Genomic DNA, 15886 nt, shown 5'->3' with positions numbered 1-15886 from the left:
AAGAAAGACATCGAGGCCCTGGAACGCGTTCAGAGGAGGGCAACAAAGCTGGTGAGGGGTCTGGAGCACAGGCCGTATGAGGAGCGGCTGAGGGAGCTGGGATTGTTCAGCCTGGAGAAGAGGAGGCTCAGGGGAGACCTCATTGCTCTCTCTAACTTCCTGAAGGGAGGCTGTAGTGAGCTGGGGCTCGGCCTCTTCTCTCGTGTCATTAATGATAGGACCAGAGGGAATGGCTTCAAGCTGCGACAGGGGAGATTCAGGCTGGACACTACGAGGTATTACTGCTCAGAAAGGGTGGCCAGGCACTGGAATGGACACAGGGAGGTGGTGAAGGGAAGGGGACGAGGGCGAGGAAGGAAGGAAGGGAAGGGGAAGGTAAAGGAAGGAAAGCGAGAGGAAAGACACGAAATGAGACGTGAATTTTGGGTCCTTTTCCGGCAGCCGCCCCCCCCCAACAGGCCCCAGCCCGGCCTGAGCCACGTGACAGTGCCAGTGCCAGTGACAGGAAGTGCTTCCTGCAGGCGGCGGAGAGCACTTCCGGGCCATGGCGGCATGGCGGCCATGAGCGGGGCCGGGAGGAGCGGGCTCTGTGCTGCGAACGGGGTCGGGCCTCGGGGCGGGGGCACGGAGGGGCTGTCGGGGGAGGAGCTCGCGGCGCTGCCGGCACCCAGAGGCGGCTCCCGGGCGGCTCCACGGTCTCGCTGTGCTGCGGAGTCACCCGGCCGGCCCCAAAAGCCTGGAGGCAGAGCCTGAGCCGGCCCCGGCCCGGATCGTGTGGTGCGGCTCCGGCCGTGCTGGGCTGTGCGGCAGGAAGATGACTTGCGGAATCAAACTCTATAACCCAAAGATGGGTTCTAAAGCAGGTATGTTTATTCCAGCGTTGCGCAGCGCCGGGTGCAAGCGGGAGAGCTCCACCAAACTTGCACACCGTAAGGAGAAAAGTGTGTTACAGATATAGGTTAAGCTAATACGTAATCAATAGTCTCCTCCTCAGTTTGATTACATATTCATTACATTCCCTAGGACCCCATTCCCCGCGACCCTTGCCGTTGTTTTGGGGTGAAATTCTTCTTCTGTTTTCTTCTTGGTGTTATCTGCTGGTATCGTTCTCCCATGTCAGCATCATCTTGCCCGGGGGTATCTAATCCTTCTTCTTGTCAGAGGTCTCCGGACAATTTCTTCTTATCTTTATTGCCCTCTTCTCTGGTTTTATTTTGACTAAGTGTCTGTAATTCCCCCTATCCCTGCACTTTTAAATGTAAACTATCTGCAGTTACCCTTTGTCTCGGATTCTGTGAAGTTCCCCTTTCCCTTTCTATAGCAGAGTGTTACCTTGCCTCCATTTCAGTCTTTGGGTCCCCAGGGAGGCTCTCCCTGGGGGTGTCCCGATTCGAAGGCAGGATTCAATCCCGCCGCAGCCCGTCCATGGCAGGCAAACGCTTCTCTCCTCTGCTCTTGGGACTCAGCAGTGCCAGGGGTTTCACAGCGCGCGTGTTGCAGTGGCTGGCAGCCTCCGTGTGTTTCTCTATTGCATACAGGATCCCATGGTGGAGCCGCGTCAGAAGCAGACGTTGGTGTCTTGTGGCAGGAGCAAGGGCAGTGGAAGCGCTGCCCAGGGCAGGGCGGTGGTGACTGCCATGAGAGCGGAGGTCTGATGCCATCTGCGAGGGATGGGATTTGCATCCGGTGGCTTTTCCGTTGCAGAATGTCCAGCAGCAGAGCGTGAGTGGCCGTGAAATGAAGCTGGGCCCCAGGAGAGCCGCCTGGAGCTGCGTCACGAGCTTCGTGCGTGGCCAGCGCAAGGTAGGTGTGCCTTACTGTAAGCGTGCGCTGAAGCAGTGTTGGTTAAGCACGGCTCACTCCTCTGTCTGCAACAGATGGGCTTTCTGCGCGCTTTATTGCTGTGGCCGTAGAATTCCCTCTTTCTTACCATCTGATCTGTGAAGGCTTTTGTGTGGGAAGGTTTTGAGGAATGAGGGAGTAGAAATTGCTTTAGTCACGAGTCATCTGGAAAGGTTTCACAGAAACGGTGACATTTGCAGAAGGAACGTATTGGCATTGGCAGTTGTGCCAAATACTCACTGGGATGGAGAGGAGGGAGTACCTGCAGAAGACCGTTCTCTTCTGGTTTTGAGGAAGCCGGGCAGAGCTCAGATTGCAGCTTAAGCAATGTTCTTTTGTCACACTCTGTGTCCTGTGTTGCGTTCTCTCCTTTCGATTCCAGTTCTCCTGACAGGTTAGGCTTGAATTCAGCATAATATCTGCTTCTCCCTGGGTTCAGGTTCTTTGGGTCTCCTGCCTGCTTTTCTCCCTTTTCTTAATGGAGAGTGGAGTTTCTACCACAGAGCAAAGTTTCGTGATTGACAGAAACAAATATGGAACATATTAGATGAACACAGCTCTGCATTTTTTTCTTCCTCCGAACAGCAAGGGACTCCTGTGCTCTCATTAATATCATCAGTGAGTAGATGCTGCCTTCTGCTGGAGCCTAAAATGCTTTCTGCAGTTGAGTGGTTGGAAACATAGGGTTTTAACTTAAAATTGTTTGCGCAGGGTGAAGGTTGGGAATACAATTAGAATACAGTTACACAGTGCTCTATCCCCAGAACTTTCCATCATTTTTCTTAACACAGCTTACGGTTCATTTCAAAACAAACTAACAAAGATGAACTTGGGTTAGCGTAGCCTCTTTTAAATGATCCTTCTGTGTCTTTTCCAGGCTGGTAGCAGAATGGAGACTTTCCCGAGGCACTGAGGAACAGACACAAGCTTCTTTTGAAGGCTTCAATGAAATTCTGCCCCAGCAGTATCTGTGGTCTTTTGATGCTAAGGAGCTGGACGTAAAGGATTCTTTGACTATTGCCAGATCCAGGCTGCTACAGGTATGTCACGGTTTAAACTAAAAATCCACCTGCGTCCGTGACAGGGACTGTGGGCCCAGCAGGGGCCCTAGGCCGAAAGGAAAAAAAGTTAATTAGGAAAAGAAAACAGCAGCAACAATCTAAGGAGGCACACTTATTTACTAAATTACTATATCGAAATACAGGATAACACAGTATAATACAATATAATTGAAAATTGAGCTAACGAATCAAGCAAAATAGGAGAGAGAATGAGTCCCGAAACCGAGAGGCCTACTGTAAATCTAGGCGAAACGGTGAAGGCTCCCACACACTCCCCTGAACGCCAGAACTCGAAAGACGTCAGTCTAGCCTGCGACAGAGTTAATATAGTGTCCAGGTCCCGTGACCTCGTGTTGTTCTCTGGGAGATGTAGTCTTCTTCTGTAAGTTGCAGATTCAGTAAAACTATTCATGCTTTATATGATGTTATGATGTGGAATACTGATAGCAAAATTACAAAATTATTAAACCATGACAAGGTAATACTTGCATTTCAGTCAGTGTCTGAAGAGCAAAGTTCATTAAGGCTGGCAGTTCTGTTTTCAGGATGTGTGAGAGAAGCCTTATGTATCAGTTAGTATTTGGTTACTGTGTTGGTCTTCACTTTCTTCTTTGCAACCAATTTACACGTTTCTAACGTTAAGATTCTGCCAGCATAAATTTTTTGGCTAACAGTGTTTTTGTAGTCCTTGACAATGTGATTTGCGTGTGTCTAAAGAGTGAGCAACTAGAAAGCAAGGGAGCAAAGAACCAAATATCAGCGGATGGTCAAATTACTGAGTGGAGCAGGTTTTAGCTGCTCTTGGGTTCTCCAAGTTATACTCTACAGCAAAACATCGTATTTCTAGCACAGAATGGTACGGTTAGGTAAAGACAAAGTACGTTGTTAGTTTGAATGTCTAAATACAAATGTTTTCATGAGTGGTATTTCTCTTTTGTGGCCTCTCCACATTTTCTTTGTGAGCGGATGTTATTATTTGCTATGAAAGTTTGAGAGTTTAATATTAAAAACGAGTGTAGTGTGATTGCAGGTGCTTTTAAGTACAGTAGTATTTCAGTACAATAGTCTTGCTGTAGAAGCAAAGTAGTAGGTTGTAGTTTCAATGATTCCATGTGGGTGCCCAGCCCAAAGTGGGGATTCCCTTATGAAAGGAGGGGGAGGGTGAAGGAGGCCGAGGGCCCTTTTCTCGGGGCCAGCTCTCTGTGCCCTCTTGCTGGCCGGAGAGAAGGGCTGCCCGCTGGACACAGGGAGTGCCTTGTAGCTCCCGTGCCGTGCCCTGCCCTCCAGCCCCCTCCTCATCCTATGCGGAACACCACTCCCAGCAGCACAGGTGCCATTTTGGAATCTTCCCCATGTCACAGCTGTCACCTTGGTTGCTGCGGCTCCACCCGACTCACTCACCTCTGAGAGTGCTGGGCAGGTAGCAGCCATGTCCAGCACGAAGCGAGGGCGAGAGGAATGTAGTGAGGATTTAAGTGGGAGAAGGAGCTGGGGGCCCCAGAACCGAAGAGGAGGAGGGTGCCCGCCATAACCATCAAATGGAGGAGGGGGAAAGGAGCCCGTTTCCATCATGCCTGGACCAGCCCTGTGACCACCACCCATGTGGAGCCGATGGAGGTGGATCCCCCTCCGGAGGAACCGATGGAGGTGGATCCCCCTCCAGAGGAGCCCATGGACGTGGATCCGCCCGCGGCATAGCTGGCCTGGCACCACACCACCGTGGTCATGGTCATGACCGTTGGCATGGTCACAGCTTCACCATCGCTGGTCCAGGCACTCGGCTCCTTTCCTGCTGCGTGGCCCCTGCCCCCAGCATGAGCTGGGTGGCATTATTTAACATCTTCTTCTCCTCCACCTCGTTGCTCCTCCGGTTCTGTGGGCCCCCAGTTCCTTCTTCCCCCTGTTGTAGTTAGGTGTTTGCTCTGTTCTTTGTTTTGATGGTTGTGTTAGGTTAGTGTTAGTGTTCAGTTTAGTTTTAGCGTTAGGGATAGGTTCCTGTTTGTTCTTTAGAGTTAGGCATAGGTTCCTGTTTGTTCTTTAGGGTTAGGTATAGGTTTCTGTTGTTATTTTAGAGTTAGGCATAGGTTAGTGTTCGTACTTACAGTCAGGCATTGGCTGCTACACTCAAGTAAAAGTAACCGCTGCTCCTGGGTAAGCACACAGTGTTGCCATCAGGGCTCAAGCTCAGGCAGCCAGCTGACCGGGGCAGAATTTGTGTTAGACGCTGCTCAGTGACAACACCCAGAACAAAGTAGCAAGGATGTGAAGTGCAGGAGACTACTTGCGCTTAGCACATTCTGTCTGCTGTAACAGCATTACTCAAAGATTTCTAATCAGGCCAAGATCTTTGTGATGCAGCAGTTTGTTCATTACTGCCATCATGGGCGCACAACCCTACTGGCGAGGAATGGAAGGCCCTATATGCTGGCCCGACCCTACCCGCAGGGAGGTGTGCTCCCTCCCCTGGGCACGGGTCAGGGACATTGCTGGGAGACTTCCCAGTCTGATCTGCCCTTCTGTCTACTATCCCCTGCTGATAGTTCAGGCTGGCAGTGAAGAAGTTAGTAAAAAAAGCCTGAAGGCTATCAAAGATGATTTCAGGGGACTGGGGCGGGTAATCGAAGGAACAGGTGTGCGGGTGGTTATTGCATCTGTACTTTCAGTGGCAGGGAGGGATACTGAGTTGGACCTAAAAACCCACCTCTTAAACAAATGGTTAAAGAGTCGGTGCAGACATAGGAGTCTTGGTGTTTTTCACCATGGGGCAATTTATTTGGCTCCTGGCATGACAGCTACAGACGGAAGCGGCCTGTCTCAAAGGGGTAAGAGGGTTCTAGCTGAGGAACTGTCAGGACCCCACCAAAAACCTGCACCCTGACTTGTAAAATGGTTACACAGATATAGGTACACCTCATACATAGTCAATGATGTAAGGAAGGACACTGGACACACCTTCGTTGGCTCCACAGCCGCAGTCCAACACGGCGGCCAGGCCCGTCGATCCATTCCTTTGCTTGCTGCCAGTTCCCACAGGGAGTCCTCACTCAGACACCTGAAACAACAACGCACACAAACACATCAGGCAAACAACAGACACGCACACAAACACAAAACGCCCTCCTCGGATCCCGCCACTCACCCTTCCTTTGCCAACTTCTCTCGCTCACCTTCAGGGCAGTGCCAGCCCCTTCAACCCGATCACAGAATCACAGAATGACCCGGGTTGGAAGGGACCTCAAGGATCATGAAGCACCAACCCCCGCCTGGCTGCGGGGCTGTGGCAGCCGGTGTGGCTGGGTGCAGCACGTGGGCATGTGGGAGGGCCTGCAGCAGGGATGTGGGGTGTAATCAGAGTGACTGGAATTCCAATTCAGTCAGAGGTCTTAATTGTAGGTAAGGGTTGAATCCGCCGAGGTGCCGCACAAGGAGAGGCGCTGGGTGCGACTATGGAAAGCAGAGCTTGTGTGTCCCAGGAGGCAGGCGTAGTCAGGTCCCCTTTGGAGCCTGCCGTTGTTGGTGCTCAGCTCAGGAGCCCCATCAGGAGCTGCTGCGTGCTGCGTCTGTGTCACGGACTTATCTAGATCAATATGATTGACTGATCAATCTATGATCTCCAGATGATGTTATGATGTGAAATACCAATAGAAAAAAATACAAAACCACAACAGTATGGCAGCCCAAAAAGATTCCCTTGTGGAAGAAGGGGGAGGGTGAAGGAGGGTGAAGGAGGCCGAGGGCCCTTTACTTGGGGCCGGCTCGTCTGTGCCCTCTTGCTGGCCAGAGAGAAGGGCTGCCCGCTGGGCACAGGGAGCACCTTGTAGCTCCCGTACCATGCCCTGCCCTCCAGCCCCCTCCTCATCCTATGTGGAACTCCAGTGCCAGCAGTGCGGCCGCCATTTTAGAACCCTCTCCATGTCACCATGGTCACCGTTGCCGCATGCCTCTGACAGTTGTGGCAGTTAACAGCCATGCCTGCTGCAAAGAGGGCGAGGGTTGAAGTTTCTGGTGGGAGGATGGAGCTGGGGGCCCTAGGAGTCAGAAGGAGGAGGGGGCCCGCCATGACCATCAGGCAGAGGAGGGGTAAGAGAGCCATTATCCATCATGCCTGGACCAGCCCTGTGACCACCACCCATGTGGAGCCTATGGAGGTGGATCCCCCTCCGGAGGAACCGATGGAGGTGGATCCCCCTCCGGAGGAACCGATGGAGGTGGATCCCCCTCCGGAGGAACCGATGGAGGTGGATCCCCCTCCAGAGGAGCCCATGGACGTGGATCCGCCCGCGGCATAGCTGGCCTGGCACCACACCACCGTGCCAGGCCCCACGTTGGCATGGTCACAGCTTCACCATCGCTGGTCCAGGCACTCGGCTCCTTTCCTGCTGCGCGGCCCCTGCCCCCAGCATTAGCTGGGTGGCATTATTTAACATCTTCTGCTCCTCCACCTTGTTGCTCCTCTGGTTCTGTGGGCCCCCAGTTCCATCTTCCCCCTGTTAGGTTAGGTGTTTGTTATGTTCTTTTTTGTTGATGGTAGTGTTAAGTTAGTGTTAGTGTTAGTGTTCAGTTTAGTTTTAGTGTTAGGGATAGGTTCCTGTTCGTTTTTTAGAGTTAGGCATAGGTTCCTGTTTGTTCTTTAGGGTTAGGTATAGGTTTTTGTTGTTATTTTAGAGTTAGGTATAGGTTTTTGTTGTTATTTTAGAGTTAGGTATAGGTTTCTGTTGTTATTTTAGAGTTAGGCATAGGTTAGTGTTCGTACTTGCAGTCAGGCATTGGCTGTTACACTCAAGTAAAAGTAACCGCTGCTCCTTGGGTAAGCATGCAGCTGGTTGCTCACCCCGAGCAATGAGTGCGACTGCCCTGACAGTTTGATGACATCTGCGATGAACTGAATTTCCCTCTTGGGACTTTTCCTTTGCAGAACATGGAGGAGCAGAGCGTGAGTGGGCTGAGAAATGGAGCTGGGACTCAGGAGAGCAACACGTGGCTGTGTCCCAGAGCTCCCAAAGTGTGGCCATTGCAAGGTAGGAGTGCCTTACCGAAAGCGTTGTTCAAGCACAGCTCCTGGCACTGTCTGCAACAGATCCGCTCTCTGCGTGCTTTCTTTCAGTCGCTGGTGTTGTGCAGCACAGCCACGGCACGGCCCTCAGTGCGTACGCGAGGAGCGTGAAAAGGTAGGTGGTGAATTTTCATCTTGCTAACGCTAGGATTAGGAATGGTGAGCATTCCTAAAAGAGTGGCCACAAAGGTGTGATCTGCCTCGGGGAGAAGTTGATTCTCGCCTCTTCAGCTTTTCCCTTCTTTTCTGTCCACCTGTCCTTTCCAGCTCCTCCTCCCCTCAGCTGCAAGTGGGGCAGTGCTCGAGTGTGAGGACTCTTCCTTGGCATGCGGTAACAGACAATGCAGATGTGACTTTTGTGTCCTTCCTTGTTCTTGGGTTTGTAGCCCAGGGATATCTTGCGAGCAGCTCTCTAAGTCAGACTGTGCTGGCAGCGTGCGTGAGTGAAATAGTGCCTCTTTTTTCCCTCTTGCAGCAAGCTTGCCGAGGCAAGGCAAGCGCTACTCAGCTGAGGAAGAAAGCCGAGAAGGAAAGCAGAAAGCAACGATGAGGGCTTGAGCAAGAAGCTACAAAGGACAGCAGAACCACCTGCAACGCTTCCTCGGAGGTGGCACCAAGAGCTGCTGACTCAACAGCCCAGTTTACTGGCACAGCCGTGCTTTCCCTGTCATGGACGGTGGAGATGATGGAAGTGAACTGGACAGGAAGGACTTGTGCTGCGTTAGAAGCAATGAGGGCTTCACATAGGCAGGACTTGGTGTATGGCAAGAGCTGGAGACGCTGCGTTCCTTCAGGGTGTGTCTCTTGAGGTCCAGGCCTGGTGTAGGGTTAGGTTGAAATAGGGCTGGCTGGGACTGGAGAGGGAGGAGGTGACGTAGCCCCGGGGTTTGGCTTCTCCTTGGGTCTGACTGGAGGCTGAGTGACTGATTGCTAAGCGGCAATCCTGGGCACTGGGGTTTCATTTTGGGGTGTGGGCGGGGCAATAAATAGAAGCCAAATCTTCTTGTACGCAATAAAATTGAAGCGAACTTTCTAAACCTGGTGCTGCCTCTTTCAGTAGCTGGTCAGAACGTCCCTCGCTCGGGCTGGCAATCGCAGGGCGATGAAGCGGTCGGCTTCACGTCTCTCCCTTGACATGGTGCAGTGCAGGTTTTCCCCCGTTTCCTTGTTGGTCTTCCCAACCTGTGGCCTTTCAGCCAACCCGTAAGTGCTGGTGACAGGCTGTGAGCATCTCCTTGCTCTCTGAGGACTGACAGAAAGAAACCAGAGGAGGGGAAGCAGCCCGGCAGGAAGAAGGGTGTCCCGTGCTCAGCCCCTTGAGTTGGCCTCTCTTCCCTGAGGGCTCTTTCAGCTTCTGATGGATGCACCGTGTGTTGCTGTTTGCCCTGGGAAGCCCAGCTGCACGCTGGCAGCCGTGGCCTGTGCATCAGCCTCCCCTTGAGGCCCAAGGAGTTGTTTGTTTTTATGTATTCACTATTGGTGTGGCATTTTGTTGTTTTGTTCTGCTTAGAGATCAAGGGGTAATTTAACACCGTTGGAAGTCATTGGGGTTCAGGAGTAGCACATGTAGAATTTTGATCATGCAGCAAGTTGTGATTTCTACTGTGTTAAAGAACTGGCACACACATATACGCCTGCAGCCGGAGCTTGATTGACTCTCGTCAATACGGCCTTCCAAAGCCCGGCCCTGGGGAGTTGTCCAAAAATTTTCCAACCTTTTGTATTACCTAAGTTTATTTTAAACAGACAAGGAGGAGTAATCTCTTAAAGGCTTTTTTAAAGGCATTGGACTAGGTTTTGATTATCACGTCTCAGGAAGCTTCTGCATTCCACCTAGTGCTAATGTGATACATCAAGAGCAGATGACACAAGAGATTCAGGCCTTGCTGCCAGTCTTTTACGAATCAGAACTTTGTTTCATGTTGCCAGATATTGTGGTTTCCTTTTCAGGGGATTCCTTTGCTGTATAATAAGAAGGCCGAGGGCATCCTGGCCTGCATGGGAAACAGTGTTGCCAGCAGGAGCAGAGAGGTGATTGTCCCCCTGTTCTCAGCACTGATGAGGCCGCAGCTCGAGTGCTGTGTTCAGTTTTGGGCCCCTCAGTGCAAGAAAGACATCGAGGCCCTGGAACGCGTTCAGAGGAGGGCAACAAAGCTGGTGAGGGGTCTGGAGCACAGGCCGTATGAGGAGCGGCTGAGGGAGCTGGGATTGTTCAGCCTGGAGAAGAGGAGGCTCAGGGGAGACCTCATTGCTCTCTCTAACTTCCTGAAGGGAGGCTGTAGTGAGCTGGGGCTCGGCCTCTTCTCTCGTGTCATTAATGATAGGACCAGAGGGAATGGCTTCAAGCTGCGACAGGGGAGATTCAGGCTGGACACTACGAGGTATTACTGCTCAGAAAGGGTGGCCAGGCACTGGAATGGACACAGGGAGGTGGTGAAGGGAAGGGGACGAGGGCGAGGAAGGAAGGAAGGGAAGAGGAAGGTAAAGGAAGGAAAGCGAGAGGAAAGACACGAAATGAGACGTGAATTTTGGGTCCTTTTCCGGCAGCCGCCCCCCCCCAACAGGCCCCAGCCCGGCCTGAGCCACGTGACAGTGCCAGTGCCAGTGACAGGAAGTGCTTCCTGCAGGCGGCGGAGAGCACTTCCGGGCCATGGCGGCATGGCGGCCATGAGCGGGGCCGGGAGGAGCGGGCTCTGTGCTGCGAACGGGGTCGGGCCTCGGGGCGGGGGCACGGAGGGGCTGTCGGGGGAGGAGCTCGCGGCGCTGCCGGCACCCAGAGGCGGCTCCCGGGCGGCTCCACGGTCTCGCTGTGCTGCGGAGTCACCCGGCCGGCCCCAAAAGCCTGGAGGCAGAGCCTGAGCCGGCCCCGGCCCGGATCGTGTGGTGCGGCTCCGGCCGTGCTGGGCTGTGCGGCAGGAAGATGACTTGCGGAATCAAACTCTATAACCCAAAGATGGGTTCTAAAGCAGGTATGTTTATTCCAGCGTTGCGCAGCGCCGGGTGCAAGCGGGAGAGCTCCACCAAACTTGCACACCGTAAGGAGAAAAGTGTGTTACAGATATAGGTTAAGCTAATACGTAATCAATAGTCTCCTCCTCAGTTTGATTACATATTCATTACATTCCCTAGGACCCCATTCCCCGCGACCCTTGCCGTTGTTTTGGGGTGAAATTCTTCTTCTGTTTTCTTCTTGGTGTTATCTGCTGGTATCGTTCTCCCATGTCAGCATCATCTTGCCCGGGGGTATCTAATCCTTCTTCTTGTCAGAGGTCTCCGGACAATTTCTTCTTATCTTTATTGCCCTCTTCTCTGGTTTTATTTTGACTCAGTGTCTGTAATTCCCCCTATCCCTGCACTTTTAAATGTAAACTATCTGCAGTTACCCTTTGTCTTGGTTTCTGTGAAGTTCCCCTTTCCCTTTCTATAGCAAAGTGTTACCTTGCCTCCATTTCAGACTTTGGGTCCCCAGGGAGGCTCTCCCTGGGGGTGTCCCGATTCGAAGGCAGGATTCAATCCCGCCGCAGCCCGTCCATGGCAGGCAAACGCTTCTCTCCTCTGCTCTTGGGACTCAGCAGTGCCAGGGGTTTCACAGTGCGGGTGTTGCAGTGGCTGGCAGCCTCCGTGTGTTTTTCTATTGCATACAGGATCCCATGGTGGAGCCGCGTTAGAAGCAGACGTTGGTGTCTTGTGGCAGGAGCAAGGGCAGTGGAAGCGCTGCCCAGGGCAGGGCGGTGGTGACTGCCATGAGAGCGGAGGTCTGATGCCATCTGCGAGGGATGGGATTTGCATCCGGTGGCTTTTCCGTTGCAGAATGTCCAGCAGCAGAGCGTGAGTGGCCGTGAAATGAAGCTGGGCCCCAGGAGAGCCGCCTGGAGCTGCGTCACGAGCTTCGTGCGTGGCCAGCGCAAGGTAGGTGTGCCTTACTGTAAGCGTGCGCTGAAGCAGTGTTGGTTAAGCACGGCTCACTCCTCTGTCTGCAACAGATGGGCTTTCTGCGCGCTTTATTGCTGTGGCCGTAGAATTCCCTCTTTCTTACCATCTGATCTGTGAAGGCTTTTGTGTGGGAAAGTTTTGAGGAATGAGGGAGTAGAAATTGCTTTAGTCACGAGTCATCTGGAAAGGTTTCACAGAAACGGTGACATTTGCAGAAGGAACGTATTGGCATTGGCAGTTGTGCCAAATACTCACTGGGATGGAGAGGAGGGAGTACCTGCAGAAGACCGTTCTCTTCTGGTTTTGAGGAAGCCGGGCAGAGCTCAGATTGCAGCTTAAGCAATGTTCTTTTGTCACACTCTGTGTCCTGTGTTGCGTTCTCTCCTTTCGATTCCAGTTCTCCTGACAGGTTAGGCTTGAATTCAGCATAATATCTGCTTCTCCCTGGGTTCAGGTTCTTTGGGTCTCCTGCCTGCTTTTCTCCCTTTTCTTAATGGAGAGTGGAGTTTCTACCACAGAGCAAAGTTTCGTGATTGACAGAAACAAATATGGAACATATTAGATGAACACAGCTCTGCATTTTTTTCTTCCTCCGAACAGCAAGGGACTCCTGTGCTCTCATTAATATCATCAGTGAGTAGATGCTGCCTTCTGCTGGAGCCTAAAATGCTTTCTGCAGTTGAGTGGTTGGAAACATAGGGTTTTAACTTAAAATTGTTTGCGCAGGGTGAAGGTTGGGAATACAATTAGAATACAGTTACACAGTGCTCTATCCCCAGAACTTTCCATCATTTTTCTTAACACAGCTTACGGTTCATTTCAAAACAAACTAACAAAGATGAACTTGGGTTAGCGTAGCCTCTTTTAAATGATCCTTCTGTGTCTTTTCCAGGCTGGTAGCAGAATGGAGACTTTCCTGAGGCACTGGGGAACAGACACAAGCTTCTTTTGAAGGCTTCAATGAAATTCTGCCCCAGCAGTATCTGTGGTCTTTTGATGCTAAGGAGCTGGACGTAAAGGATTCTTTGACTATTGCCAGATCCAGGCTGCTACAGGTATGTCACGGTTTAAACTAAAAATCCACCTGCGTCCGTGACAGGGACTGTGGGCCCAGCAGGGGCCCTAGGCCAAAAGGAAAAAAAATTAATTAGGAAAAGAAAACAGCAGCAACAATCTAAGGAGGCACACTTATTTACTAAATTACTATATCGAAATACAGGATAACACAGTATAATACAATATAATTGAAAATTGAGGTAACGAATCAAGCAAAATAGGAGAGAGAATGAGTCCCGAAACCGAGAGGCCTACTGTAAATCTAGGCGAAACGGTGAAGGCTCCCACACACTCCCCTGAACGCCAGAACTCGAAAGACGTCAGTCTAGCCTGCGACAGAGTTAATATAGTGTCCAGGTCCCGTGACCTCGTGTTGTTCTCTGGGAGATGTAGTCTTCTGTAAGTTGCAGATTCAGTAAAATTATTCATGCTTTATATGATGTTATGATGTGGAATACTGATAGCAAAATTACAAAATTATTAAACCATGACAAGGTAATACTTGCATTTCAGTCAGTGTCTGAAGAGCAAAGTTCATTAAGGCTGGCGGTTCTGTTTTCAGGATGTGTGAGAGAAGCCTTATGTATCAGTTAGTATTTGGTTACTGTGTTGGTCTTCACTTTCTTCTTTGCAACCAATTTACACGTTTCTAACGTTAAGATTCTGCCAGCATAAATTTTTTGGCTAACAGTGTTTTTGTAGTCCTTGACAATGTGATTTGCGTGTGTCTAAAGATTGAGCAACTAGAAAGCAAGGGAGCAAAGAACCAAATATCAGCGGATGGTCAAATTACTGAGTGGAGCAGGTTTTAGCTGCTTTTGGGTTCTCCAAGTTATACTCTACAGCAGAACATCGTATTTCTAGCACAGAATGGTACGGTTAGGTAAAGACAAAGTACGTTGTTAGTTTGAATGTCTAAATACAAATGTTTTCATGAGTGGTATTTCTCTTTTGTGGCCTCTCCACATTTTCTTTGTGAGCGGATGTTATTATTTGCTATGAAAGTTTGAGAGTTTAATATTAAAAACGAGTGTAGTGTGATTGCAGGTGCTTTTAAGTACAGTAGTATTTCAGTACAATAGTCTTGCTGTAGAAGCAAAGTAGTAGGTTGTAGTTTCAATGATTCCATGTGGGTGCCCAGCCCAAAGTGGGGATTCCCTTATGAAAGGAGGGGGAGGGTGAAGGAGGCCGAGGGCCCTTTTCTCGGGGCCAGCTCTCTGTGCCCTCTTGCTGGCCGGAGAGAAGGGCTGCCCGCTGGACACAGGGAGTGCCTTGTAGCTCCCGTGCCGTGCCCTGCCCTCCAGCCCCCTCCTCATCCTATGCGGAACACCACTCCCAGCAGCACAGGTGCCATTTTGGAATCTTCCCCATGTCACAGCTGTCACCTTGGTTGCTGCGGCTCCACCCGACTCACTCACCTCTGAGAGTGCTGGGCAGGTAGCAGCCATGTCCAGCACGAAGCGAGGGCGAGAGGAATGTAGTGAGGATTTAAGTGGGGAGAAGAAGCTGGGGGCCCCAGAACCGAAGAGGAGGAGGGTGCCCGCCATAACCATCAAATGGAGGAGGGGGAAAGGAGCCCGTTTCCATCATGCCTGGACCAGCCCTGTGACCACCACCCATGTGGAGCCGATGGAGGTGGATCCCCCTCCGGAGGAACCGATGGAGGTGGATCCCCCTCCGGAGGAACCGATGGAGGTGGATCCCCCTCCGGAGGAACCGATGGAGGTGGATCCCCCTCCGGAGGAACCGATGGAGGTGGATCCCCCTCCAGAGGAGCCCATGGACGTGGATCCGCCCGCAGCATAGCTGGCCTGGCACCACAGCACCGTGCCAGGCCCCGCGTTGGCATGGTCACAGCTTCACCATCGCTGGTCCAGGCACTCGGCTCCTTTCCTGCTGCGTGGCCCCTGCCCCCAGCATGAGCTGGGTGGCATTATTTAACATCTTCTTCTCCTCCACCTCGTTGCTCCTCCGGTTCTGTGGGCCCCCAGTTCCTTCTTCCCCCTGTTGTAGTTAGGTGTTTGCTCTGTTCTTTGTTTTGATGGTTGTGTTAGGTTAGTGTTAGTGTTCAGTTTAGTTTTAGCGTTAGGGATAGGTTCCTGTTTGTTCTTTAGAGTTAGGCATAGGTTCCTGTTTGTTCTTTAGAGTTAGGCATAGGTTTCTGTTGTTATTTTAGAGTTAGGCGTAGGTTAGTGTTCGTACTTACAGTCAGGCATTGGCTGCTACACTCAAGTAAAAGTAACCGCTGCTCCTGGGTAAGCACACAGTGTTGCCATCAGAACTCAAGCTCAGGCAGCCAGCTGACCGGGGCAGAATTTGTGTTAGACGCTGCTCAGTGACAACACCCAGAACAAAGTAGCAAGGATGCGAAGTGCAGGAGACTACTTGCGCTTATCACATTCTGTCTGCTGTAACAGCATTACTCAAAGATTTCTAATCAGGCCAAGATCTTTGTGATGCAGCAGTTTGTTCATTACTGCCATCATGGGCGCAACACCCTACTGGCGAGGAATGGAAGGCCCTATATGCTGGCCCAACCCTACCCGCAGGGAGGTGTGCTCCCTCCCCTGGGCACGGGTCAGGGACATTGCTGGGAGACTTCCCAGTCTGATCTGCCCTTCTGTCTACTATCCCCTGCTGATAGTTCAGGCTGGCAGTGAAGAAGTTAGTAAAAAAAGCCTGAAGGCTATCAAAGATGATTTCAGGGGACTGGGGCGGGTAATCGAAGGAACAGGTGTGCGGGTGGTTATTGCATCTGTACCTTCAGTGGCAGGGAGGGATACTGAGTTGGACCTAAAAACCCACCTCTTAAACAAATGGTTAAAGAGTCGGTGCAGACATAGGAGTCTTGGTGTTTTTCACCATGGGGCAATTTATTTGGCTCCTGGCATGACAGCTACAGACGGAAGCGGCTTGTCTCAAAGGGGTAAGAGGGTTCTAG

At 51.5% G+C, this 15886-nt stretch overlaps 1 protein-coding gene and 1 long non-coding RNA gene across 3 annotated transcripts; both read left to right on the top strand.

Moving 5' to 3' along the window:
* Positions 1-7859: 7859 nt before the first annotated feature.
* Positions 7860-8993, top strand: LOC146758315 (uncharacterized). 2 transcript variants are annotated; one of them, XR_014934731.1, is made up of 2 exons: positions 7860-8071; positions 8432-8993. It is a non-coding gene; the product is annotated as an uncharacterized LOC146758315 (long non-coding RNA). The 2 variants fall into 2 exon arrangements; XR_014934732.1 differs by having other exon boundaries at positions 8224-8993.
* Positions 8994-9775: 782 nt separating this feature from the next.
* LOC146758314 (uncharacterized) lies at positions 9776-14316 on the top strand. Its single transcript, XM_085516632.1, has 2 exons — positions 9776-11865; positions 12782-14316. The coding sequence occupies exon 1, from the start codon at positions 9955-9957 to the stop codon at positions 10813-10815; it is 861 nt and encodes a 286-aa protein (XP_085372758.1). The 5' UTR covers positions 9776-9954; the 3' UTR covers positions 10816-11865; positions 12782-14316.
* The last annotated feature ends 1570 nt before the right edge of the window (positions 14317-15886 follow it).

This window comes from Coturnix japonica, chromosome 15 (genome assembly GCF_054131305.1).
Source record: "Coturnix japonica strain WE chromosome 15, WE-NBRP24, whole genome shotgun sequence".
Classification (NCBI taxonomy): domain Eukaryota; kingdom Metazoa; phylum Chordata; class Aves; order Galliformes; family Phasianidae; genus Coturnix; species Coturnix japonica.
Note: the sequence above shows the minus strand (reverse complement) of the source record. Positions and strands in the feature narration are given on the sequence as shown.